Raw genomic sequence first — 27,843 nt, 5'->3', positions numbered from 1 at the left:
GGAAGCTTTCTCTCCCCATCTGGCAACAGCCCAGCCAATGAGAAATGCTGCAGCTCAGCCACTGAGAAGCCCATTGCTGCCCTGAACTGTTACTTTCCTCCAACAGACTTTCCTTTAGAACAGCCCCTCCCTACTCCCCGTTTTTCTCAAAAAAAGCAATTTCTCTTCTTTGTTTGCTGGATTTGCCTATGGTTTGCCATAGCACGCACATCCAGAATTGCAATTTTTTTGGCTATTCCTGAATAAATCCATTTTGAGATAAAATAACAGGCAAATTTGCTTTTTAAGTTGACACCTAGTATAGAATAGTTTCTCAATAAATATCGGTGGATGTCTGTTTTTCCTGTCTGTGTTTCTCTCTGCCTCCCTCTGTCTCACATCATGCACATTTCTTTTTTCTTATGCTCACTCCCATCCTGCATTCTGTTCTGGCCAGAAGGTTCAAAGGAACTGCCTTCAGGCTCCCTTCTGAGTTGCCTCTTGCCACCTCCAGGATGCCTTTGTCAACCTTTTCCATCTGGGCTTGATCATCAGCCCAGATGAATGGGGTAGGGATGGAGAACATCCATTTTCTGGCCTCATTTTCTCCATCTGTAAAACGAAAGTGGGGTATAGTCTATTGTTGTTTGCCATCGGGCACATGCCCATTTTCTGTAAAGAACTGCATACCCCTGCCATTCGCTTTGGGCCTGGTATGCTTAGGCCCACAGAATGTGAGAGAAGACACATCTGAGCATCCGCTTTAAGAGGCATCCTAGATTTCTGCCAGCTCTTTTGCTCATTCCCTCTGCCATGAAAACCAAACGTCTCAGATTGGGGCTCCTTTTCAGCCAAAGTTCCAGAATGAGAAGACATGCAGAGCTGAGCCACTGCAGCTGCCGACATGTAACGTGCATGAGAAATAAAGTGCTGTTTGGTCACTCACTGAGATTCAGAGAGATTTGTTTGTAGAATAAACAAGAGGAAGCTGATTCATTAGAAGAGTTGGATTCTGCAAAGTCTAAGGTGATTTCAGCTCCAACATTCCAACCATATTTTTTAGTTCCATTGCTTTTGGGAAAATCTAGCCAAATGCTTTCATGTGCACTATCTCAGTTCAATCTCATGATTTTAATTTTATTTCCATTTTGCAAATGACCAAACGAGTAGCTCAGAGAGGTGAAGATTTGTCCAAATCTCTACAGCTGGTATGAGATACAGTCTAAGCTTGAAACCAGGCCTCCTACACCAAACTCCATGTTCATTGCACTTCCTTATGCTGCATCCCTAAGTGTTATGGAAGATAAGCCACATTTCCTACAGACAGAAGGCATGGATTATTCTCCTAATTTTCTCATAAGGCGACCTAGAGATCCTGCAGGCATTTACCAAACCTTTGTTGTTGAGGTAAGTCAAGGCCAAGCTAAAAATTTCATGTGATTTAAATTTTTTTTAATTAAACAATTTATTTGTGATTTTAAAAATACCATTTCTGGAAAAAAAAAAGTAAATGAGATTCATGAGTTATGGCCCACTTACATAAAAATGTACTTGGGATCACTGTAATGCCAAACTTCATCATGTCTTGGCAACTGATCGAAGCTTAATGATCTCAATTTACAGATGGCGATCCTAAGGCTAAGAAGCAAATGTGACTTACATAAGGTCATGGAGCACGTGAGTGGCAGGGCTGGGACACCTGAGTCCTGGGCCATAGCTTTTTGTGCTATGTGAACCACATGGTTTTTCTGCCACTGGATTTTTGCAGTTTTCCCTTTTAAAATTATTCCTGTTAGTCAGGATGTGTCCCCCACTACTCTGCCTTCTCTCTGAAAGGCTTTTGGGACCTGCAGTCTGTAATGGCTTGGCTTCTCCCACCTGGCACCCTTCAATAATATCACTTATGAATAACACAGCAATAGCACTATTGGTTGCAATGGCAATAGCAATATTGGTTGAACTGTGTCCCCCTAAAAAGACATGTTGGACTCCTAATCCCCAGTACCTCGGAATGTGACCTTATATGGAGATTGGGTCTTTACAGAGGTAACCAATTTATAATGAGGTCATTAGGGTGGTCCCAATCCAATATAACTGGTGTTCTTATAAAAACGGGAAAACTTGGACACAGAGGCAGACATGCACACAAGGAGAACACCATGTGAAGACTGGATTTATGCTGCCACAAGCCAAGGAACTACCAGAAGCTAGGGGAGTGCTCTGGAGACTTCAGAAAGAGCATGGCCTGCCGACAACTTGAACTCAGACTTCTGGCCTCCAGAACTGTCAGATAATACATTCCTGTTGTTGAAGTCACTCAGTTTGTGGTACTCTGTTATGGCAGCCCTAGGAAACTAATACACTTATAAAGAGCAGACTCCTAACACTTACGAAGACCTCACTATGTGTCAGGCTCTAGCATATGTGCTTTATGTGTATCATCTTTGGTCATCCTCACAATAGCTCCCATAGGCAGGTACCTCCATCTTCATTCCGTTACAGAAGAGGAAATAGAAGCAGAGGGAAAAAACATGGCCAGGTCACATAGCCAGTGGGTCAGTTATGGAGCCAGAATATGAACCTTGGGACACCGGGCTCTTGCATGTTACTTACATTCTCTGTGTCTACACTTTCTCCTAAGTAGAATAGGAGTAATAATGATATCTGTTGAATTAGGATTATTGTAAGAATTAAATGATTTAAATAGGTGTCAATTACTATAATACTAACTAAGCATTATAACATAATGCTTATTAGCTTGTTAGCATTATTATTTTAAGATTCTTCACTGTCTTGATTATTTTCTCATAACTTTTCTAGTTCTTTATCGTTTCTCTTGACATGTGATCTCCAAAAGTAAGCACGATATTTCAACTAACATTTAGAACCTCTAAAACTAGATGTTCACAGAACTAGTCATTCATTAATCCAACTTAAAATCTAGGAGCACTTTTAGAAATCAGATCCCATATAGTTGGCTTGTTCTAAGCTTGTGGTTGATTTTTTAAAAGCTTTCTTTTTTCTTTCTTTCTAGCAGATATGATTTTCATTGTTAGGTTTAGTAGGCAAGTAAACCGTTGCATGATTGAGTGATTAAATCAATGAACTAAGGAATGCATGATATACCGTGAATGACTAAATGCAACGGTTGGGGAAATGATCTAAAGTCATTTTTCACAGAAAGCTTTAAAAAGTATTATCCCCATATCACACAGACCCTTTAAATGAAGCTAATGATTGAGAATGGTAATAATAATTCCTTAGATTTATGTGGCACTTTATAATCCTCAAAGTATTTTTCTATATATTACCATGCCATAGAATCATAGATCTTGTAAGCTGGAAGGAACTATAACAGTCATCTAATTTAACTATTTTTCCTCTAAAAATCCTGACGAATAGGGCGTCTAGCTTTTGCTTGCATACCCCCAGAGACAAGAAACTCTATCCCCTGATTCACTCCACTCCACTGCTGGATAGCTCAAATACTTTAAAAGGTTTATCCAGGCATGAACAGGAATTCTGGTCCCTTGTAGTTCCCCCTCATTGAGGCCCACCAGTATAAATCTGCAGCATTTTCTACGGGATGGTCCTTTTGAAAGAAACGTATCCTCAAAGGTCTTCTCTTCTTCCTCACCAAACCAAACATTTCCTTTCATCTCCTGTCTCACAATATTTTGTCACCAATGTTCTACTGCAGCTAACATTTTAATAACAACTCCCACTTTCTGAGCATTTGTTGAAAGTCAGGCACTGCACCATGCAGAATTATGCCCAAGAGCAAAGACTTTCAATGTGGACAGATAGCAGATGGAATCTCAGCTTCGGCGCTCATTGATGATGTGAACTGGAGCAAGTTATAAAACCTCACTAACTCCCAGGATCCTCATCTGTAAATGAGGGACAATAACAGTACCTATCTTATACAGCATTAGAACAATTTAGTGGAATAATGCATATATTCTACCTAGACTGTGCCTGGCATACACAAAGTCCTCAAAGATGGTAGCCATTATTTTCACTATGCAGGAAACTTGAACGTGTAACTTCATTTGGTACTTAGAAAAACTTTAAAAATTGGGGAATATTACATCAATTTTTCAGATGCTGAGGTTGACTTGGCCAAGGTCATAAAGCTACTAACAGAGGCATGATTCAACCTTGGAGTTGACTTGCAAGTCACAAACTCTGTTAATATAACCATGGATTCCATGTAAGGAGGAAGTCTTTGTAAGAATTTACCCATAATATCTTATAATTTAAGCCAGCAACGAATGCACAGAGAAGAGAAATGGTGGCACCATACAGATTAAGGGTGGAAGTCCTGGAGTCAGCCTATATAGAGTGAAACACTGGTTTTACCACTTAACCTTTGTGTGACCAAATCACACAACAGCTATTAATTTTATTAACATTTCAGGTTCCTCATCTATGAAATAAACATAATAATAGTATCCACCTTAAGATTTGTCATGGGGATTAAATTTAATAATGCACAAAAACAAAATTTGGAACACTACCTAGCATAGTAAATAATAATTTCAGGTATTAAAATTATTTCTCTAGATCAGATAGCAAAAGAGCAGCAAAAATAAGACTAAACCCAATGTCTTCTTACTCCTAGATTAGAGTCCCTTAAACACTGCTGCAATGGTAATCTTAACAGCCCGTTTTTGTGTGCTCACGATGTGTCACAATATTAAGTACTATTTATATATTTCTTCCATTCTTTCAATAGCCCTGTGAAATTGGTATGATCAGTTATGTTTCATAGAAAAAGAAACCGAGGCTCAAAGAGGTGAAGGAACTCCCCCAGAGTAAAACCATCAGGAAACAGGAAGTAAGAGAGACTGTGGATTTGAAACCTCTGCTCTCTTCTCTGCATCATGCTGCCTGCATGGCTGAGGCAGGCACGTGACTGCTCAGAGAAGCTGAACCTGGAGCAGAGGATTAGATGAGATGACCCTCCATTCCCTTCTTCTGTCCTGGGGTTCACTGAATACCTCCTTGTTGCATGACCCTTGGGATATTAATTGTCAGATGATGTGACCTTCAGGGACAAAGCAGATGCTCAACTTAGGACTTAACAAGCCCAATAGAGCATGCTGGTTCCACTCCAGTAAGCATGGATTGTGGCAGGTTCCAGTGGCTGAGCAGGAGCTGGTCACCCTGCATGGGTGGACAGGATGTTTGTGCTAAGAAGAGGATGGAGACCATTGTTCCTGACCTCCAGATTTCTTTGAGATTTGACTGGATGATTTAGGTCTTCCCACAAACCATCTCAGATCTTCAACAAACATCAAAACAATGCGAAATTCAACACAGTGAAAGCTGTGATGTCATGAGTAGCCATGTGACATGAATTTGGAATCTTGGGAAAAGCCAGGTCGCAGAACTGCCTTCCTGTTAGCCATGTAGCTTTAGGCAAGTCAACTAAACTCACTGAGTCTCAGATTTCTCATCTGTGAAACATAAAGACAGATTCCAGCCACTACGAATGCCATTTTGAATGGTTGCTTTGGTGGGGCTAGGAGAGGGCACAAACTCTTTTTGTTCTAGCTGAACCATCTGCAGCCAGAATGTCAAGGACAGAGTCTGAGCCACAGAGAGGCCTGTCCTCCAGGCCAAGCCCCGCTGACCAGCTAGGGGATCCTGGAGCAGTCCTAGCCTGTATTTGGACCCCAGTTTATCCATCTATGAAATGAAAGGGTATAATACATCAGCACATCTCAATAATAAAAGTGCCAGTAATAACAAAAGCTAATGCTCTTATGTGCCAAGCAACTCTGAACCAAGTGCTTAGTGTACCTACACAACAAGTATTACCATAACCCTCATTTATAGATGACAAAAAAAAAGGCATGGAGTGGTTAAATACTTTGCCCAAGATCACCCAGAGTGTGACGTGGCAGCATGGGACTTTACATCCAGGCACTTGGGCTCTGAAATCTATGCTGTAATCTCCATGTCACCCTACGTCTAGAGAGATGGCAGCGTTCTCTGAGGCGTCCCCCACCTCTGAGAGACTGGGCTGCCATCAATGGATGCCTTGGGGTTCAACATTTCCTGGACATGACTCTGTCTCCTGAGGGTAAGGTGAGGACAGGAAAGATGTAGCTTTTGGAGCCCTGAAGGAGGAAAAGAACTGGTGGAACCACAAGGTGGTAGCCTTGGGCCACTTCAGCACGTGGACAGGGCAGCTCTGAAGTGTGCCAACTTCCACATGGCCTACTCTGCCAGCCACATCCTGAATTACAGGGAATCTCAGAGATATCTGGGTCTTAGTGAGTTCTTCTTTCCAAGCTGAACTCAGTGAGCAGAAGGGAAAGGTAAGAAATACCTATAGTCCTTGGGGTGACAGTCTGATTTAGTGGAACTAACATTGGGCCTGGAGGCAGAGAAAGTTCATTTAAGATCATTTATAATTGAGATAGTACTATCTACGTTACTGGCTTACGGGAAGGATGTATGTAAGTAAACGTTGTGCCAGAACACAGAAAATGCTTAATAACATTAGTCAAAACCAAGTCTCACTCTCAAAAATTAAAAGAAGAGCAGTCACGCCCCTTCAACCCTTCTTACGTGAGATGGTGCCCAGACCCCATGAGGAACTCAGCAAGTACCCTGAGATGGTGCTTACAAACTTGCCCCCCAAAGTTAGCATGCAGGCCCCCACTTGGCTTGGCGTGTGGCTGCATCATTGGCTAAATATATACATGGGAAAAGTCTATCACACTCATTCCGTGAATAACACAAAAGCCTTGATTTGTTCCTCCACGTGATAAGCATGCGTTAGGTCCAAAATTAACGTTGCTGTCTAGCTGGGGTATGTGTGTGTTTTTCCAAAAAGAGAAAACTTCCAAGCTCTTACTCAGCCCTAATCAGAATGTCTAATGCACAGAGTTAGTTGAAGAGGAACCAGGAGACCAGAGACCAAAAGCAAAGATCGGCTCCACTGTAGACTTTCAATAAATACTGTTGACTGGAATGGAAGGAAGAAATGAAGGGGTGGGTGGTAGTCCTACTTTGTTGAGTATCCTTATGCTAATCACTTCCTCTCTCTGAGCCATACCTTCCTCACACATAGGTGGGGAATAACATTTCCGACCCTCATGCATCTGGCAGAGCTATGCTAAAGGAGAAAATAATGTAAGAGTGACTTGAGGAGTGAACAGAACTAGGGGACGTCAGCTGTAGCTGTTATCTGATCTCTTCTTGAGCCAATTAGACCCCATACATCCCACACACTGAATCTGCTTTTTTCTATCTACTGCACAAAGCCATTAATTACAGCTTTTTAAAGAAACCATTAATATAGCCTGCACACATTCAGACTATCATTCAAGTGATTTCAGCTCTAGTAGCCTTCTCGGAGGAGGCAGCAGACTCAGAAGGTTCTAGATCATGGGGCCAACAGAGGTGGCTGGTCACTTCACCTCTCTGTGCCAGTAACTTCATCTCTAACATGAGGTGACATGCCTGACTTCACGCATTCTTGGTGAGAACACAATGAGATAATGTCCACAACTGTGCCCAGCGCAGTGCTTGACCCACGGTAGATACTCAGTAAATTCTTGCATTGAGAGAAACAGAGTGTAGAGGACCTAGTCCAGGCTTTGTAGCCAGACATGCTTGGGTTCGAACATCCAAGAGCAGCTCCGTCTTTTACTAGCTAGGTGACCTTGGGCAAGTTTCTTTGCCCTTCTGAAGAACTGTTCACAACTATAAAGTGAGGGTAATGGAGGGGCTTCCATGTGGGATCACACCAGCTATGCTCAGCCCTGCTCCAGGGGCCACCATGTAGTGTCTACACTGCAGGAGGTGTTGCGAGGGTTAGAGCACCTTGCACATTAAGGGCGCTTGTGAAAGGGCAGCTCCATGCCAATTTTGTTCCAATTTTGTTGTTCAGTCATTCTTGGAAAGGCCAGTTGTATTCTGCAGCACTGAACCTCAGCCCTGGGCAAAACAGGCCAAGCACGTGACAGATGTTAAACAGCTATTCCCAGAGATGTCGGCCAAAAGGCCAAGGAGTTGCAGACCCTTGATTTTCTTCTCTGAAGCACAATTAGTTTGTCACAGCTGACAGATGATGGATGGGTATGCATCAGTCCAAGTGACACCACGAATCCATCTGACCTTCTGTTTATCATTCTAACCTCTCACACCGTGCCAGCTCTTTCCCTCCATTGGCTGGCAATCCCCTGCCCTCCTCTGTCCTCTCTCCACCTCGCCCTCCCCTGTCCCCTCCAGGCCCCCCACCTCGTTCCCACTCACTCACCATCACAGAAATGTGGAGAATGTGCATCTGCTCCTCTACAATTTCCGAGGGCTCCTGGAGGGTGGGGGCGGTGGCCCGGGCCAGCTGCCCAGAGCTGCTCATGGAGACGTGGAAGTATAAGGTGCCATTCTCCAGCCACTGCTGTCTCCAGTGCACCAGGGAGATGTCTGCTGCCGTGCCCGACATCTCTGCAAGACAAGACCCAAGGTGCTGGGTGAGCTGCATGCCCGGCCTCGGTGCTCCAGGGAGGGAAGGAGCCACACATATTCAGGAGCTCCAAAGGCACCTACTTTGTACCAGGATATCTTTCCCCACATCCAATCTATGAACCAGAGATCATCACTTCCATTTATAAATGGGTCAACTGTAGCCAAGGTTCTCCCCAACAACACAGTGTCAGAGGCAGGATTTGAACCCAGGTCTGTCTGGGGCTCCTATTTATAGCATGATAAAGTAATTCATTCTACTGAAGCAAATTAAGCAAGAGGTTAAAGTGCTTACATTCTTCTGAGGCCATGGAACTAGAAGAAGGTGAAGGGACAACATCTATGAGAAGAGTGGGAGTTCAGAGCATGAATTCTCTAGAAGCTGATCTGGAAGTGCTTATGGCAGAACTGCAGAACCTCAGAGCTGGAAAGGCCCAAGAGAACATCCAGGCCAGTGAGGTGCCTCAGGATCATTCTTTATGGGAAAGGAGCTGAGCAAGTGAGTTGTTCTGAGCCATTTCTCCTGCTCCAATCAGAGCAGCTCCATTTTTTTGTAGTGTATATACTGCACTCCCAAGCAAGGGATTGTTGACACAAAGGTTTCCATGGCTTAAAAATACTTGAAAAGCCACTGTCCTACCCTACTGTTCTCTTATAACCAATGGGAAGTTAGAATTTTCTAGTAAATTGTAAAGTCCCCTGACTTGAAGTTCCTAACTTGCCTCTATGCTGTTTTTCCCTCTGTAGATTCTTTAAATATATATCATTTTAATAGTACTTCCATTCAATACAATCATACCAACATAGCCTTTTATTAAGTAAGAAAGGCGACAGCATAAGGTAACAAAAGTGTCCTTGCACTGGGATCACACAATCTTTTCTTAGTGCTGTCTACCAAACAGATGTGTCCCTGGAAACGTCCTAGAAGGACAAGGCCTATCAGTGTGTCTTGTGAAGAAAAGAAAAGGGTTGGGGGATTCCTGGAGAATTATCAGGTCTTCACTCAAGTGAGAGCTACTACAGGAGACAGAGGTAATCCATCAGTAGACAAGTAGCCTTTATAGCGTCTGAGGCTTGGAACTCTGGTCCCTCATTTCAAGACACAGAACTGACCTAGAGGCAGTATTCCTAGGTTCCCAAAGGCCTCATGTACATACACACACAGGTGCTCTTGAGGACTAATGGAGGAAACTGAGTTACACCTTCTTATGCAATCAACTCTCCCCATGCCCTACTGCAGTCCCCATCATATCTGGCGACACTGAATGAAAGAGTTGCCTTGAAGAGATGAGGAGATGATGTTAGCTCACCAAATTCTACTGAATCATTCTTATATCATCCATTCCCAATAGACTCTAACTCCTTAAAGTTCACAATCAGAAGTCCTTAGGGGAAGAGCATCTGGCACTTAAGAAGTGCTATAAAAAGTTAGCTATTAATATTTATTATCATTATTGTTATTAATAGGGACAGAATCTAAATCACCTTCAGCTGCTCTGAAAAAGACCTTGAGACATCCTTGGCCGCTTGCTTTCTGTCCCACTACTCATCCGCTCACTCAAGAAATCGTTCAAAAGCCAGTCTAAATTCAATCCTTTTCAGCTCCTGCATTGGAACCACCTGGGCCGAAGCACCATCCCCTCTTGCCTGGCTTACTGCAAGGGCTTCTTTTCTTTTTTTCTTCTTTTTTATTTTTATTTTTTTGTGTGTGAGGAAGATCAGCCCTGAGCTAACATCCGTGCTAATCCTCCTCTTTTTGCTGAGGAAGACCGGCTCTGAGCTAACATCTATTGCCAATCTCCTCCTTTTTGTCCCCCAAAGCCCCAGTAGATAGTTGTATGTCGTAGTTGCACATCCTTCTAGTTGCTGTATGTGGGACGCGGCCACAGCATGGCCGGAGAAGCGGTGCCTCGGTGCGCACCCGGGATCTGAACCCGGGCCGCCAGTAGCGGAGCGCATGCACTTAACCGCTAAGCCACGGGGCCAGCCCTGCAAGGGCTTCTTAACTTGATTCTCTTCTTCCCCTCTTGCCTCTTCTGTCTATTCTCCATCGGAAGCCAGAGGAATCCTGCCACAGCATTGATCAGCTCATGTCTCTCCTCTGCTCTAAACCCTCAACGGCCTCCCACCTCATTCCAAGTAAAAGACAAAGCGGAAAGAACATAGTAAGTTATCAGAACAAGTGAAAACCTGCTTGGGTTTCCCTTGCTACACCACAACTTGAGCAAGGCTGGAGTTAATCACAAGAGTTCATCAGCTCCTTGGACATGGAAGCCCCAGCTTACTCTTTGGCCCCAGGGGAGGAGACTGGCTAGGTGCTCAGTTTGTGAAGCAGGTCTCTCCCCAGCATCTTCTCTCCTCCCACCATCCCACCTCCCTGCCTCAGCACCCGAGGCCTTGGCAGCAGCTTCTCTGGCAGCCAGCCATCTGGGCCGAGGCAAGGTGAAGACATTATGGTAAATGGCACTTGCTCAGTAGCTCACTCACTTTCCTCTCAGTGCAGCAAAGCCAGAACCAGATGCCCAGGGTACCCAGGGCTGAGAGTTGTCTCTGGAAATAGTCGTCTCTCATTCGGCAGCTCAAGAAGGAGGATCTGTGTGCCACGGGCTGGGCAGGCACTTATTGTGCTAAGAGTCCCTGGAATGGCACCGGCAGAAAGCCCCAAGGCAGGTCACATCTGGCTGACAGCCTGGTATAGATGGAGGCAGAGTAAGTGGAGGAATGCTTGCTGAAATCTGTGTTCCTTACTCCTGGAGCTCTCCCCAGCCTGTGCCTGAAATCCCACCACTCACGAGGCTTGTCCTCCCCATGTTCAGATTAGAAAACAGAGGTTCACAGAGGGTTAGTCTCTTGCTTAAGGTTACTGGTAAATTTGTCCCCGCCTGGACCCAGTGGATTTCCAGTCCATGCAATTTCTACTATGTCAGTTTCTCTCACAACGTCTCCTTCTCCTTGACTAAATTAGCCCACGAACCAAGACTAGATTGAGCTCTTTGTTTGCTACGGCGCTGAGTGCACAGTCAGCAGACAGTAAACGTTAAATGATAATAACAGTGTGTGAAACACAGTAAATATTGAATCACAGAGAACAGCTCTGGACTTATGCTATTACAAAGAAAAGAAACTGTGGTCGGGGTGTGAGGAGGGGCATGACACCTCCAAGAGAAAACTGCTTTAGCAGAAGCAGAAGACCTTGGTCATTCATTTGCTCATTCATTCATTTATTCATGTGTTTGTTTATTCATTCAACACTCTTTATCGAGGATCTACCCCATTGCAGGCAGTTTAGGAGCTCAGAATATGGAGTGAAATGAGACATAGCCTTGCCTTTAGGAAGCTCATAGTCGCTTAGTAGCAGAAATTCTACTCTCTCTCCCTCCCCCATGTCTCTGCCCACACATGCCTATACTCTCCATTTTAATGTGGTCCAAGAGACTGTGCATTACCCTGACCCACCTCCTACCATTGTCCTCTCATCGTGTGCTCCAGCTCTACAGCTGTTCCTCAAACAGCCCAGCTTTCCTCTTGTCTTAGGGCATAAGTAATTTCTGTCCAGTCTGTCTGGAAGTTTCCACCCAGAGCTTGGAAGCTGGCTTCTTCTCAGTGTTTGTCTCTCAGTCCAAATGACACCTGCCCAAAGAGGCCATACCAGTCTTAGCTAAAGTACCCCTCTCCACACACGTCCACTCTCAGCCGTATCCCCTTCAGAAAAACTTTCTAGAGCACTTATCATTATTAGAAATTTACCTTATGTATTTTCTTGAACGTGTGTTTAATGTCTGTTTCTCCGGGACAGCAAGGACCTCGTGTGTCCTACTTCCTGCCATATCTCAAGTACTTTGAAAAGTGATTGGCATATAGTAAGTGTTCAACGAATAATTACTGAATTGCTAATTATCAATACACACATACACACACACGTACTTACTCGTGTCCATAATAAAACGATGAAGGTAGTGTAAGTCTCATTAGAGAACTAGGAAAGAATACACAAAGGTCCATTGGGATCTCAAAGGTGGGACAGGACTTTCCCACCTTGGAGACCAAGCACCACTCCAAAAATGTGCTAACATGAGTGTTGAAGAGGATGGGCATTTAGTGGGCCCTCAGAGAGAAGGAGGCATAGAGATGGCTGAGTGGCTGTGTATCTCAGAGCAGAAAAGCTGCATGCATGTGCAAATAAGAGTATGGGGGGATATCAGGTTGGAAATGCAGTTTAGACACAGAGTTAAGGGCTTTGAATGCTTGGTGACAGAGTCTATTTTATTTGGCATGCAGTAGGGAATCAGTGGAGTACACTTGTTCAGAGAGCCGGTCCTGGGTCCATTAAAAATAGGTCAAAGAAATACTAGCATATCCAAGGGCAGCTCTTGAAATTCCCCGCTGATTGATTTTCCAATCACATTCTTTTTCCCCCAGTCCTTCTATATAAACATTTCATTGAAGTCTTCAAGTCATATTACAATCAAACTTAAAGCAAAAGGGGGACTAAACGCATTTGGTCGGGAACCAAGATGATTCCCATAAAGACAGATTATGCTGACATGATGAATATAAAATGAAACAGCAGATATTAAAGTGGAGAATTGGTGCACCATGCCTTCCGGCGGTAGGCTGACTCCAGCGCCTGCCTCCTTCCCAAACAGAAGAGCTTGGTTTTATTTGAAATCATAAAGAAACACAGGAGTTGCCTTTTCACCTTTCGCTGCTCTCCCCTCCTGGGCTGCAACTCGTAAAATATTCAATAGGCTCTAATCCCCTCAATCGCCCCGCTAAAGCCAAGCAAAGGATCAACCTTCATCAGTGATTCTGGGTAGACCGCCATCCTGCCCCAGCAGCCACAGATGCCTTTCAGCCTCCTGGAAAAGAAATAAAAAATCCCGAAGGCGTGTTGTGCTTTTAATTGGCTTGTTCTTCCTAATCTATGGCACTCATTGTATTTTTATTTAATTTCTGAAGGTCATTATGAAGATAAGCAGCACTTCTGATCACCAGCCATCTTGGTAACATCTCCCAAGTGGCTAACTAACCAGCCTTCTGATTCCACAGCACCAGCTGACCCTCCAGCAGATTATTCGCAGAAGGCCAAAGAGCGCTTCTGATGAGTTTGCAAATGGTCTTTGCTTCGCAGCAGGGAAAGCAGATATTACGTGAGATGAACTCACTGCCTAGGCAGAAAGAGCTGGGAAACGTGATGATGTTGACTTCAACCATTCTTGCCATTAGCTGTTCCAGTATCCATGGGCGGTCACCTCTATGCACCAAGTCCTGCTGAGCAGGCTTGGGAAACATATCTTGAACACACGCCCTCATTTTCATCTCTGCAATGGTTGCCTTAATGCAAACCTTCATCATCTCTCTCGTGGACTACTTCAAATGGCTCTGTGGCCATCAGGGTCTCATCAGAAAAGAGAAGACACACTCAGTAAGGTCATCGAGATGTGTTTAATGATGGGATCATTTGCAAAGGCTTTGGAAGTGTATTAGTCAGGGTTCTCCAGACAAACAGAACCAATAGGACATAGATAGGTATATAGAAAGAGATTTATTATGAGGGACTGGCTCACATGATTATGGAGGCCAAAAAGTCCCACAATCTGCCATCTTCAAGCTGGAGGCCCAGGAAAGCTGGTAGTGTAGTTTCAGTCCAAACCCGAAGGCCTGAGAACCAGGGGAGCCAATGGTGTAAGTCCTGGGCTGAGTCCGAACACCCAAGAACCAGGAGTGCTGATGTCCCAGGGCAGGAAAAGATGGATGTCCTGGCTCAAGCAGAGCCAAATTTGCCACTATTCTACTTTTTGGTTCTATTCAGGCCCTCAATGGATTGGATGTTGCCTACCTACATTGATGAAGGCCCTTGTCCTTTACTTGGTCTACCAATTCCAATGCTAATCTCTTCTAGAAACACCCTTACAGACACATCCAGAAAAATGCTTTACTAGCTCTCTGGACATCCATTAGCCCAGTCAAGTTGACATACAAAATTAATCATCACAGGCAGAGTTAAGGCAAACCAATGATGAAGCACCTCAAGGTTGGCAACAGCAAGGAGCTGCTACCACTGCAGGCCTAAAGGGCCAAGGGGAAGGAGGGTTCTAAAACCCTGAAAAAGCCACAGTCGTAGGAAAGGGCTGCCAGACAAGAGCTGTGGCCTTCAGCAGAACAACCCAACTACTGACAAGACATGGCCACCATGGAGATGGTGGGGTAATAAATGCTCCAACCTCACTGTCATACCTGCCAATCTCTTGCAGGTGACTTGCATGGGCCAACTCCAACCAAACACCCAAGGGTGGAGCAAATCGTATAGGTCAGCCTTCCAGAGTACACAGCAGGGAGAAGGGTGGAAAGTGGATCTCAAGGGCAAATGGAGACTATCCAGAAGGCCCCAATTGGTATCCCTACCTCCAGGCTTCCTTCCTTCCAACTATCCTTCAAACGGCTACCAGGATTAAATTTCTAACTTGGAAATCTGACCATGTCACTCCTTTGCTCAAAACCTTCCAATGGTTCCTGATTCCCCTGAGGATAAACTAAATTTCACGAGACTGGCACCTGCACTTCTCCCCTGCCTTACCTCCTTTCACTTCTTTCCTTATGCTTATATACTAAATCTGATCAAACATCTATGTAATCCCCAAGACATACTATGCTGTTTCCCAATTTAATGTCTTTGAAGATGCTTTTTCAGAGTCTGGAATAGCCTTCCCTATCCAACTCCATCCCCTGCTCTGGGAGACTTCTCTGACCCCTAGATGAGCAAGGTATTCCTTTGTGCTTCCATAAACAGGAAATATTGCATGCTGCATAAGATCACAGACTCTGGAGACCAACTGCCTGAATTTGAATCCCAGCTCTCTTGTGTTCAAGCTGTGTTTCTCTGGACAAGCTTTTTAGCTTCTTTGTGCCTCAGTTTCTCCACCTATCACATAAAAATCATAATAGTAGCACCTGCCTCATAGGGTTGTTGTGAGAATTAAATGAAATAATACAAAAAATTAGCTTTTAGCATTAATCTAGATCCTCAATAAACATTCCACAGTTACATTTATTACATATTACTTCATACACACTGTTATAGCATCCTATTTTACCACTGTCTTGGTCTTTGGTATTTATCTATGTTAAAATGACCTGTTTATACAGCTGACCTCTCTCATTAAACTCTAGTGCAGGAACACATCAGAGACATTCGTGTAGTCTAGTGCCTGACACAGTGACCAAATACAGAGCAGAAGGCTCCATAAATGTTTGGTGAGTTGAACTGAGCTGACCCCATATCTGAATTCAGAGGGGCATCCCCAGAAGACAGAGAGAAGAGATGGCAACTCAGGATGTCAATGATGGCCTGATCCTCATATAACAACTCTACAGAAATTTACTTAACATCTGGCTCAAGTTTAGGCACTCAGGCGAATACAAATGAAGTGAAAGACATAACTTTAAATTTCAAGGATCACGGATTCTCATGGAGAGAGAGAGGAAGTTTATATAGAAAATAGACAATCTTATGATTCTGTTTAGATATAAGTATGTATATATACAGCTGGAAAGAAATACACTGGAACATCAAGAATGGTACTCTTTAAATGGTGGGATCATAGGTGATTTTAATCATGTTCTGATTCACTTTTTTCTACATTTTTTACATTGAATATATATTACCTTGGCAGCAGATGCAAATACATACTCATTTTAAAGATCCATTTAGTCAACCAACCTTTTCCAAAATCTGGCAATGAGGGACTCTATCTTCAAGAGCTTAGTCCAAGGAGTGGAGAAAAAGCATGTTATAAATAGCTATGAATCAAAGTAGGAAGCTTAAAGGAGAGGAGACTACGACTGCTGGATCTAGAAAATCTTCATGGAGGAATCTTAAAGGATGAGCAAGATTTCAACAAGTGGCCACGTGGCAGAGGGTGTTCCAGATGGAGGAGTGGCACGAAGGCAAGAAGGCAGGAGGGTTCTAAACGTGCAAAGGGGTGCAGTGGGAGGATGCCAGTAAAAAACACAGAGGCTCAACATTACAGAGGAAGCAGAAAGACTGGTATAGTGAGTATGGAGAGAGGAAAGTAAAAAGAAGCTATCACTTCTTACTTATGAGCTATCTTCTAGTAGAATAATAAATAAGTGCCAGGCTATACTTAGAACCAGAGCAACCAGACCAAGCCCTAGTTCAGAGGCTAATGAAGCTCTCCAAATGCCATAAATTAAAATGACAGGATGGACGAATGGATGGACAAATGGAAGGATGGATGGGTGGGTGGATGGGTAGATGGACAGATGAACAGACAGATGGATGGATGGATGGATGGGTGGATGGACGGATGGATGGATGGATGATTGGATGGGTGGATGAATGGATGGGTGATTGGATGGGTGGATGAATGGATGGATGGGTGGATGGATGGACAGACAGATGGGGTGGACAGGCGGATGGATGGGTGGTTGGATGGGTGGATGAATGGATGGATAGGTGGATGAATGGACAGATGGGTGGGTGGATGGACGGATGGATGGATGGATGATTGGATGGGTGGATGAATGGATGGATGGATATATCCTAATCTTTCTGACCTAATCAATAATCCACAGCCTAGTTCAGTGAAAAGAACACTGAATCTGGAGTCAGAAGCTTAGGTTTGTGTGATACCTCTGCACCAACTGGCTGGTTTACCTCAGGACAAATCACAAAGCCTCTATGATTTTCTTTATTTGTAAAGTGAGGGGGTGGGAGTTGGTGGAGGGGTCACGATCTGTCCTACTTACATCGCATCTAACATAGAATTGAGAGAAAATAAGGTTATACCTAGCAATGGGGTTGGAAATCTGCAAAGTCCCACAGTTAGTCCTGAGAGCAAATGCAATCATTATCCCCATCGTTCAACAATACACTTCTCATAAATATTTACTGACTGTCTAAAATGTGCCAAGCACAGTGTTAGGTCTCGTTGATAGACTGGACAAAAAGATAAATTTGATTGCTGCCCTCACAGACCTTCCATTCTGGTCTGGATTTTCCTCAGTTCCCACTAAATAGCATCAGTAGCATTTCTCCTTCCTTCAGTTTCTTCATTCAATCATCCATTTAATCATTCATTCATTCATAGCAGAAGATTGTATCTGTCTAGGTAATTCCTATCCTCAGTGCTTAGCATGCAGTAGGTGCTCAATAAATATTTGTTGAACAAATGCATCACTCAATGCACATTTTCTGAGTTCCCTGCCCTCAAGTAAATCACATCTAGCAGAGCAGAAAAAGGAAAATCAACAGAGGCAATGATCATGTGGTACTGGCCACGAAAGAAGACACATGGGGTATTATGGGGACATGCACGAGGGGTGAGTTAATGCTCCTCATTTATCAGGAGTTTGGACAAGGCAAGTAGGCAGAGTCTAGAATCTGGCATTTAATAAATCTAAGAGATCTTGATGTCAGGCCAGGTTAAATGCCTGCATGATGGCATCACTGTAGTGCTGGGTTTGGGAGGTCGCCTGGGGGCACAGGAGGTAGAGAGATGGTGGGGGCTGTGACACAGCCAGGCCCTACAGCAGCAGTGGGAGAAGAACATCCCAGGAGTATGTCTGACCCCCTGTTCCCTGCCCTGATCTGTCAGTGTTCATCTCTGCTTTTGCCTCCAATCTGCCCACCTCCACTTCCTTTGGGAACTGTGTCTTTTACATAAAACTGTTTTCCCCAGCCACTTGGTGGAGATAAATAATAGTTATACCTGGTTAAATAAGGGAGGGGCAGAGAAGAATTGAGAGATAGTGGCAAGGGAGAAAAGCATACTATTTCAGATTAGATTTGAAAATAGACAGAGGGTTGATGGAATTGATTCTCATTACCTCTAGTTATTCTCTCCTGAAACATTTGCCCCCCTCCTTGCTGCATGTTTTCATTTGGTCTTTCTTTGTCATTTAGCTTTGCTACAACCCCTTGGTTTCTCTGTGTGTTTGCTATTTCTTTTCTTTTTTTTTTGCTTTTTTATAATGCATCCAAACAAACAGTCAGTTTTTCTGCCCCTCCCCCCTTCCCCGTTCCACAACATTGCAAACTGATGCAGAGAGGGCGCCCAAAGAATGGAGACTGGGACTAACTTTTACCAACACCTACTTATGTGCCAGGCTCTAGACTAGGAGATTTTCTTCATAGCCTTGGTTAGTCCTCATGGGAAACCTTGTAGATAAGATGGATAGCAGAATATCCATTTTTCAGCTGAAATATCTGAGGCCCCAACAGATGACTGGACTTTCCTAAGATCATCTGTCTAGTAAGTGATGGAGCAGGAATTCAAGGTCTTGTTTCCTGACTCCAAATCCAGTGCTCTCCCCACTGTCCTAACTGGGCTGAGAAAAGGAATTTGCACACTTGAGTTAAAAGATTGAGGGATCAAGTCCACAATGGGCGGTATGATGTAAGTACCAGAACAGGTATCCCCCTGGGTCAGTCAGATGCTCTTCATCCTTCAACATCGTTAAGGTCATTTGCTAGGGTTAAGAGTTGCACCCTCTGTTTTCAAGATGCAAATCTCTCCCGGGAGAGGGGTACATGAAGCATTCTGTCTTACAGTGAATGGGTTTTTAGACCATTTGGCTCCTTCCTATATTTCATGGGGTGATCTTGAACAAGTTAAGTTCATCTGTCTAAGCATCACTTGCCTAATGTGGAAAATGGGAATCATAAACACAATCTCTTAAGATTGTTGTGACAATTAAGGAAGATAAAGCATTTGAAAGAGCCCAGCATGGCATCAGCACATGCATATTCCCTATCACTTGTCTGTCTTCTCTTCACTCTTTTTCTCTCTCACCACTGTCAAGACAAGAAGAATCAGGTTGTTGTGAGAGCAATGGGAGATGACACACTATGAAAACTAGAGAAAAAGAAGGCAGAGGACACAGAGATAAAACTTCCTGCTTCACTTGGAAACAGTCTCCAAGACCCTTCTGTCTGGTCCCCAGTGCCCCCACCCTTTTTAAGTCACCCCTCTTGGCTGTGACCTGGAATCACGGAACATCACAATAGAAAGGGAGTGTAGAGGAATGGAGATCAGTGATCTAATCCACCATTTTACTGACTGGGAAAATAAAGACCAGAGAGGGGTAGCAACTTGCCCTAAGTCACACAGCCTCATAGTCCAATGCTCTTCAAGGATTACAAGGGGGGCAGAGACAAGGATGTCCAGGGCAGCCAGGACAGAGGTGAGAGAAAGAACCTCCCCCACTCATTAAAAGTGATTTAGCAGCATCGGGGGAGGATGTTGAATTCCCGCATAACTCCAGGGCTCCCTCAGCCTCTCTAGAAGATGCTACTAAAATGGCTCCTTATGTCTCCATCGCTGAGTCTGTCTTGTCAATCCCCAACCCCCTCACCTCAACCCAGAGGGTTCCACATCGGAGTGCCATACACCTGGACTCAGACCTGACGGGTAATACAATGTGATGAGTCAGGAGAACATGGCACCTTGTAGTGTTGTGGGTGAGGGACGAAAAATTAAATGTGTAAAAACCAGCAACCAAACACAGACTAAGAGAGTGAATATACCTGCACATGATCTGGTCAAACCATGCTGCTACTGACTCAATCAGCTATCTGCAGCAAGGTGGGAGAGGCTGGACTTGGAGGAATACCTTTACATGATGAAGTCATCCTGGTGCCACACACTGGACTAAACCCACTGCTCCTGTACTCCAAGCCCCAGTCCCCTGGCCCCAAGCAGCATCCTGGCCTCCAAGTCTTTGTTCATGTTGTGCCTCCTGCCTGGAATGCCCTGATCTCTCTTCTGCACACACAGACATTACCCACCCTTCAAACCCAGCTGACATGACCCCTCCAAAGAGCCCTACCTAAAATATCCTCTCCTTCTTCTGAGTTCTAACCTCTCATAGAAGGTTTCTACCCCGTTCTGTGGTTCAGTAACCTCACCCGTCCATAATTTTCATTTCACTTGCTGGATCATGAGATTCTTCTGGGCTAGAAATCGCTATTATCTCCTCTCTCCCTCTTGGTAGCTCAGCGTGTTTTGCAATAGCAGGTGCTTGATAAATATGGGCTGAGACGAGATTAAAACAGAAGCCCAAGAGGGTGAGACTCCCTACTCCAATTTCACAGATGGGAATACTGAGGCACAGAAGATGGAAAAAAAGACTTAGAAAGACGGAGCCCCAGAAGTGGTGAAGGTCTCTCAGCCTAGGAAAATGTGGGTCTGCCTGTCCCTCATCCTCACCACCATCCCACTGTATAGCTCCCTGTAACATCTGTCAAAATGGCAGCCACCTGGATGAAACGGCATGTGATATGGTCAAACCATGACAAGTAAGCATCCTGTACCTTGCCTATGACTCCAGTTGTGTCATTACCTCCTGTTCCCCTGCCTTTAGAAGCATAACTCCATGCTCTTGTTCACACTGTTCCCTCTAACCTAAGCTGTTCTTCTCATTCTTTTTTGCCTGCCTAACTCGTAATCTTCAGAACTCTGCTGTAAGTAGACTATCTAAAGAGTCAATAATTCTCCTCTTCACATCTACACCAGTGTAATACGATCTTACAGATCCCCCACCAAGAGGTAAGTCTATTTCCCCTCCCCTCCAATCCAAGTTGGTCACATGACTTTCTTTGGCCAAACGGACAATGCCAAAAATGATACAAGCAGAGACTTGAAAAGTGTTGGGTACCATGGCTTGCTGTCTCTTGCTGCTCTTGAGAATCCTCCACCTGCCATGTGAAGAAGCCCTGGCTATTCTGTGGGATTATGAGAGAAACATGGCCCATTTGCCCATGTCACCCCACAGAAACCCTGCTGCTAACCAGCAGACATCTTGGATCATCCAGCTCCCAGCCAAACTGCCAGCTGACTACAGACACAAGAGAAAGCCCTGTGGCAATCACCAAGACCAGTAGAAGAAGTGCCCAACGAAGCTCAGCCTAAACTACCAGCTCACATAATGATGAGCTAAAAAATTGTTCTAAGCCACTAAGTTTTGGGGATATTTGTTATGCAGCAATAGCTGACTGCAAGAGCAACTCAGATGTCTCCTCCGTTGTGAAGTCTCCCTCCCTCCAAGGCTGGTTGGGGCCCCGGCTCTGTGCTTCCTTTCACTGCTGTGCTTATCACACTATACTGTCAGTTATAACTATATTAGTTATTTCATACCTCACCTACTGTCTGCTCCCCAAGTCTCAAAGATTCTTAAAACTAAAGGTCTAATCTCTCTTGCTGCCTGCTACCTCGCTAACATCTAGCTCAGAGTAGGTGCTCAATGGACATCTGTAGAACAGAACAAATGGATACTGAAAATTTCCCCAAGGTGGATCCCACCATATTCCCATCAATGCCCCCTCCTCCTAATCAAAGTCTCCATGGCCCTGATTTGAGGGAGTGAGTGGTATTGATTGGCTCCAACTGCACAGCTTTGGTAGCATAATCTGCCGCTCTATTCCTTAAATAAGTGCTGTGCCTGTTCGGCCTGTTCATAGTGGCCTTGATTGTAATTCAGCCTCTAATCCATTACCCTTATTTATAACACGGCACCAGAGCACGGAGCCCCAGGCCAGCAGTGGAATGATTACAGGACCCTTTTGACTTGCAAGCCACACCATTCAGTCCAATTTAGACCAGTCACAGATGGTGCCCTGTGGCAGGGAAGGGACGTGAGAGGATGCCAGGCTGGGGGTGGGGAGGAAGGAAGGACCCTCCTGATTTTTTGACTATGTCAGAGGAGGATGAGAAAAAGGCTCAGGCTGTCCAATATCCCTCCTGACCAGGACAGTGAGTGCCTGAATGATGGCAAACCATGCCCTTCTCTGACAGGGTCAGGCACAAGGACGCCTGGACCATGGCTGGGACACCTTTTTATTCGATTTAAATGCCAGACTCCTCTCCACAGTGAGATGACAGAATGTTGTTCCCATATTGCCAGGCTAGCAGTCAAGAAAGTCGAATTCCACTCTGGTCTTGGCTCTGTGACGACCCCCCCAGGTGAGGCATTTGTACCTCTGGACCTCAGTTTTCTCATCTGTCAAATGGGAGGACTGAGCCCTCCCCTGACTCCTTCACCAGGTCATCAGAAGAAGTAAAGGGAGAAATTCATGAGAAGGTACTTTGAATAAAATGTTCTCTGGGCCAAGGTCAGAATTACAATTAATACTAACCAACCCAATGGAAGATGTCTGGAAAACTGAAACCAAGTGGCTCAATGAGAAAGGCTAAAATTCCCTCCCATTTTTTAATACCCCAGCTCCCTAACAAAGCACAGGGTCAGGGCTCAGTCTCTGAAACCAGTCAGCTAGGTTCCCTTCTCTGCATCTCTATGTATTAGTTGAGTAACCTTGCAGAAGTCACCTAACTTCTCAAGGTCTCACTTTCCTCCTATAAACTGGGGATACTAACGTCATAATGATCCCTGCAATGTGAGTGCCAGGGAGACATACACTAGACTGTCTTATCCATCCCAGTGTCCCAGGGCCTACAACAGTGCCTGGTATAAGGTAATCACTTAATCTAACATAAGACAATGGCTGACACTTATTAAGTGCTTACTGTGTGCAAGGCTCTGTTCCCAGCTGTTTGCACATGTTATCTCATTTCATCCTCCCAACATCCCCAGGACTTATGGATAATGATAAATCCACACGCACACAGTGTCGAGATCACGTGTCGGCACTAGGCCTGACACCAGTCTTCGCTCAATGAGGTTTGCGACAGTGCATGCTCCTCCTACCACCACCTCTTCTGCACCACACAAACATGTGGCCTTTACTCCAGTTAATATGAATGGTTGACATTACTTGCTCTGAAGCTCCAGGCCCTGTCTTCATTGCAAATTTCTGAAGAACGGGAATCACGTCTGTCTAATGACCTCTTCAGGGCACTGTGGTTACAACCCGGAATATCGTCAGAGTGTGGGATTAGAAACCATGACCTCTGAATTGTCACACCTCCTCCACTGCCACCCCACCTGCTGTCTCCGCTTCCAGAACCACAGACAAACTTAGACTGAGTCAACTCACCAAATGTTTCTGGAAGGACTTCACTGCACCAGGCCCTTTGCTGGGAGCGTTCAGGCACCGTTTCCCTGAGTCTCCACTTCTCATTTAGAGTCAAGAAAACTGAAACTCAGCGAGGACGGGGAGTTGTCCCAGATTAAACAGTTAAGTCAGGGGCTGGGTCGGCGAGAATCCAGCCTCCTGACCTCAAGGACAGACACTTGTATTCTACCTGCCAGATTCTGAGTGGCCTCCTGGCTCTGCCACTGACTTGCCGTGTCACCGGGGGAAAGGTGCTTCCCTCTCTGAACCTCACTTTTCTCACCTGTAAAGTGGGAGCAGTCATGCCCTCCTCAGAGGCTGTTCAGAGGATTTACTAGAGAATGTCGTTAGGGGGAAAGGTGCTGGGACCTTATTCTCTGTCTTCATGGAAACCGTCATGCTCTCAGAGAACATAGGGAACAATGTCTTCCACTCCACAGTTTGCATGGGGAATCTCATCCACATGTCTGTTCTATCACATGATAATTACAAATGGAAACTGGAGAAGAGAGGCCCTGCTGTGGGGTCCCATGCACTCAGCCCATGCACCTCCGTTACAGGCTTTTTACCTTTTCTGAATGCTTCTCCTTAATGACCACGTGGTGGTTTAACTCCTACCATCATCACCACCACCCTGGTTCCTGTCCACAGTGCAATGTGGAACACACTAGAAGGAACCATCTTGCTAGAATGCCCCATGATGGACACGTGTGCCTATCACAGGTGGAACCAGGCAGTTTGCTGGCGTTAGAAGTGAGGACAAAGTTAGATAAATCATCTCTAGAGAATATATAAGGGAATCAGGCCAGGAGAGTCACAAGTACACAGCAAGTCAAGTTTGCACAACCTAAAAATACCTGCAGAGATGCCCAGGCAGGTGAGCTCACACATTTACATGTCTGTGCTCCCAAAGCACTAGTGTGCTCGTAGACACATGCACCTCTTCATGAATCTATGCATCTGTGCACTGCCAGGATAGCACCCACATCTCCTTGCACTCACAAACACATGTGTTCACATGCAGTCATTTTTTCTCAGGCACATGCATGAGTGCTCAGATCAATGCATTCATGTATGAATACAGACACCAATGCTACAGAATTTGCAATGTTGCCTGCAGACTCACATCTACACTCTGCAAAATTGCTCCTTTCCTTACACTGGCATCGTGAGTATTCGTGCACACACATCCACGCATCCCCTGATACACAGAAACAGGCATCTACATGTACATATACACTACATAGGTCGACATTTTGATAACACAGCAGCCACAGGGATATGTGGGGCCCCCACACATGCACACTCTCACAGTGTGTTCACTTGGTTCACATCATTTGCACACTACTGTGCAAGCTGCATTGTGTGTGTTCAAACACGTATGCACACTGGTGTCTTGACACATAGACACATATGGCCACACTCATGGGAAGAAGTCCACATATGTGCTCAGGCACATACATGCCTACAGATATAGGTACATTTAACCTAAGGACATACTCAAGCCCTCAATTATGTCCTCACATACACAGCACATAGCTGACGTCAGGAAATGTCCCTCTGAGCCCCGGGAATATCTCTGGATCTGTCCTCCAAGAGGCCTGGTTTTGCGCTCAAGGAGAAAGACCAAATCCTCTCCCACACAGTTTCTGAAAGCTATTTCCTCTTTTCTAATCTGACTGACAGGCCATCGTGGAGCAAAGGAGATCAGAACAGTCTCTGTTCCCAGACTGTCCATCCACTTAATCCTTTCTGATTTTGTTATGGGGAAAAAAATTACACCGATTTGCTATTTCATCCCCTCAGTCTGACGTCCTTGAAAGAGACAGACTGACACGAGGCAGAAAGAGACCCGCTGATGCTGGGCCCCAGGCGGCCCTGGTGACATTCCCATGGGGCTCTGACTTCCAAGTACTGTGCAGGAAGCCTGGCCAGGAAGCCAAATCCAGGGCCCTGGACGCAGAAGCAGGAGAATCCGAAAGCAGAAATAATGCATTAATACTCCTCACGCTCTTCTTTTAGCCACACACCATGCTCAGCGCTGTCACACACTGCAATTCATTCGATCCTCAGAACATTCTCAAGGGAGCTATAAGCAAGCCCACTTTACAGACAAAGAAACTGGGATTGTTAGAAGTGAAGGCATTTGCCCAAGGCGCTGACTGCAGCTAATGAGGAGCAGGAGTGGAGATTTGAACTCATGTCAGCTTACCCCAAAGCACTTTCTAAACTCGGGGGAATCTGGAAGGAAGTTGGCCAGCCATATGTTACTGCCTGGCCTCTGGAATCTTCTTCATTTCAAATGCTCTTTCAGGAGATTCATTCCATACAAGGATACCCAGAGACATTTTCCCGGCCTGATCCGGGAACAGGGAACTGGATAAGCAGACGAGGAAGGAGAGAAAGTTTAGGGGGAAAAGGGGGGAAAGGAGTAAAGAAGGAGAAGGGACAGTGTTGGGATGAAGGGGAGGAAGAGAAGATGGAGACGTAAGGAAACAGCTTTAAGAGGTGGTGGAGTCCATCTTTCTTTCCTCTAATAAGATGCACCAAGTCCCTTCTCTGGGCCGGGCCTCGTAAGAGATGCCAGCGGCGCTGAGGAGACAGGGCAGGGTTTTCATCCAGGGAACTCCTAGACTAGCAGGGCTGATGTCTGTTTTACAGATGATGTTAAAGCTTGACAAGATGTTTTAAAAATATTTGCACAATTACTTTCCAAATCAGTGAGGAAAGAGAGAAGTAAAATAGACCTCCAGCATACCCTGCCCCCTGCCATAAGTCTGCTCACAAGGATGAGCTTGAATTATCCATCAAGACTTCCACACAATCCTCATCACTACCTTTCAAGACAGTTATTATATCCTGTTATATATTCATGCCTATAAGTGTATGCATGTATATATGTATGCATGTGTATGCATACATACACACACGTATATACATATATATTTGGCTCAGAGAAATGAAGGCACTAAGCGAAGAGCACACAGGATTTCAGAAGCAGAGGCAGCATTCAGACCCACTCAGCCTAACTCCGTGCTCCTCGCCCTAAGGCATCCTTCCTACTGCCCCTCCTGGAGCTGCATCTACCCCCTGCCATGGCTGACTAAATCTCACAATATTGGCTCTTTAGCGTAGGACAGCACAGCTGGAAGAACCCTAAGAGATAAGCCAGAGATAGCAAAAACTGAGGTTGGAAGAGGTGAAGTGGCTTGGCCAAGGTTACTGGACAATAAATGTCTGTACTGAGAGTAGGGCCTGGCCTACTGACCTCAAGATCGAAGCTCTTTTCCGAACGTGCTTTGTGGTAGGCTATGCATGTTCAAAATGAGAAATCCTCTCCCTGAGGTCACTGACCCTGGATGCAGGAAAGCAGATATGAGAACGGAGATGCCTCTGAGCTGTCCTTTCCTAGACAAGGGTGACCACGCTGGAGGAGAAGCAATCCTTCCATCCTTGGGGCGACAGGATAAGCAACTTTACAGATGAGCCAACGGAGGCCTAGAGAGAGGAAGGGATTTGCCTAAGAATAAATGGAGCAGACTTCTCAAACGCAACCGAAGGTCCTTTCCCATAGAAGCTACTCCGAACTGCACTGGAGTAGAGACTCAGAAGTAGACTTCTCAGTGCAGATACCGAGAAGACAAGGGTTTGGGCCAGGCAAACCAGTGGCTCCAGAGGTGTCACTTATGAGCTCTGAGATCTCTGACCAGGGCAGGCTCATGGGTGGATGACTTGTGAGGTCACACAGGGCCTAGCTTTAGAAGGCCACCATGCTTAGTTTAAGGCTCTGCTGTCACCATCTTGAAAATCTTAATAATTATTCAACAAGGGGCCCCACCTCATTTGCACTGTGCCCTGCGATTATGCAGCTGGTCCTGTCTTTGATCTTCCCCTTTCTGGGCCTCAGTTTTCTCAACTTTGAATGAGGTTAGTAATGGTGCTAAATTGACAGGTGTGCAGCTAACACTGTCTGTGCCTTGCCCACATCCTCCTTGGCACTCACCTTTCTGATATAGGCCAATAGAGCTTTCTCCTGCAGATACCTGCACTCTGCCCAGGGCTTTCCTGAGCCTTCTGCAGGGCAAGCCAGAAATACCAGGGAGTTTTAATGTCCTCTACCCATTTCCCTCCATCTCCCAACCAGGAGTAGCCCTTAGCCAATGACAGATGGGCGGTATAGGACAAATGCCACGGCTTGGGATAGTCTTGGGCATGTCCTATACTGTCCCCCAGTGTTCCTCAATGGGACTGAGCCCCCATTGCCCACAGAAGCCCCTTGCTCAGCTATACACCCTTCATTGGCCCTCTTCCCTTCCCTGCCTCACCTGCCCTATTGGGGCTTCCTGGGA

General features: G+C 45.2%; 1 protein-coding gene across 4 annotated transcripts in view; it reads right to left on the bottom strand.

Moving 5' to 3' along the window:
- ASTN2 (astrotactin 2) overlaps positions 1-27,843 on the bottom strand; it is an 841,205-nt gene that overhangs the window by 712,300 nt on the left and 101,062 nt on the right. For all 4 annotated transcript variants that reach the window (XM_087419200.1, XM_087419201.1, XM_087419203.1 and 1 more), the window contains exon 2: positions 8,258-8,445. In XM_087419200.1, the coding sequence (XP_087275326.1) occupies positions 8,258-8,445 (188 nt within the window). The remainder of the gene's footprint in view (positions 1-8,257; positions 8,446-27,843) is intronic.

Source organism: Ceratotherium simum, chromosome 29 (assembly GCF_057802395.1).
Source record: "Ceratotherium simum simum isolate JZ-2026a chromosome 29, ASM5780239v1, whole genome shotgun sequence".
NCBI lineage: Eukaryota > Metazoa > Chordata > Mammalia > Perissodactyla > Rhinocerotidae > Ceratotherium > Ceratotherium simum.
This window is presented reverse-complemented; position numbering and strand designations above follow the sequence as displayed.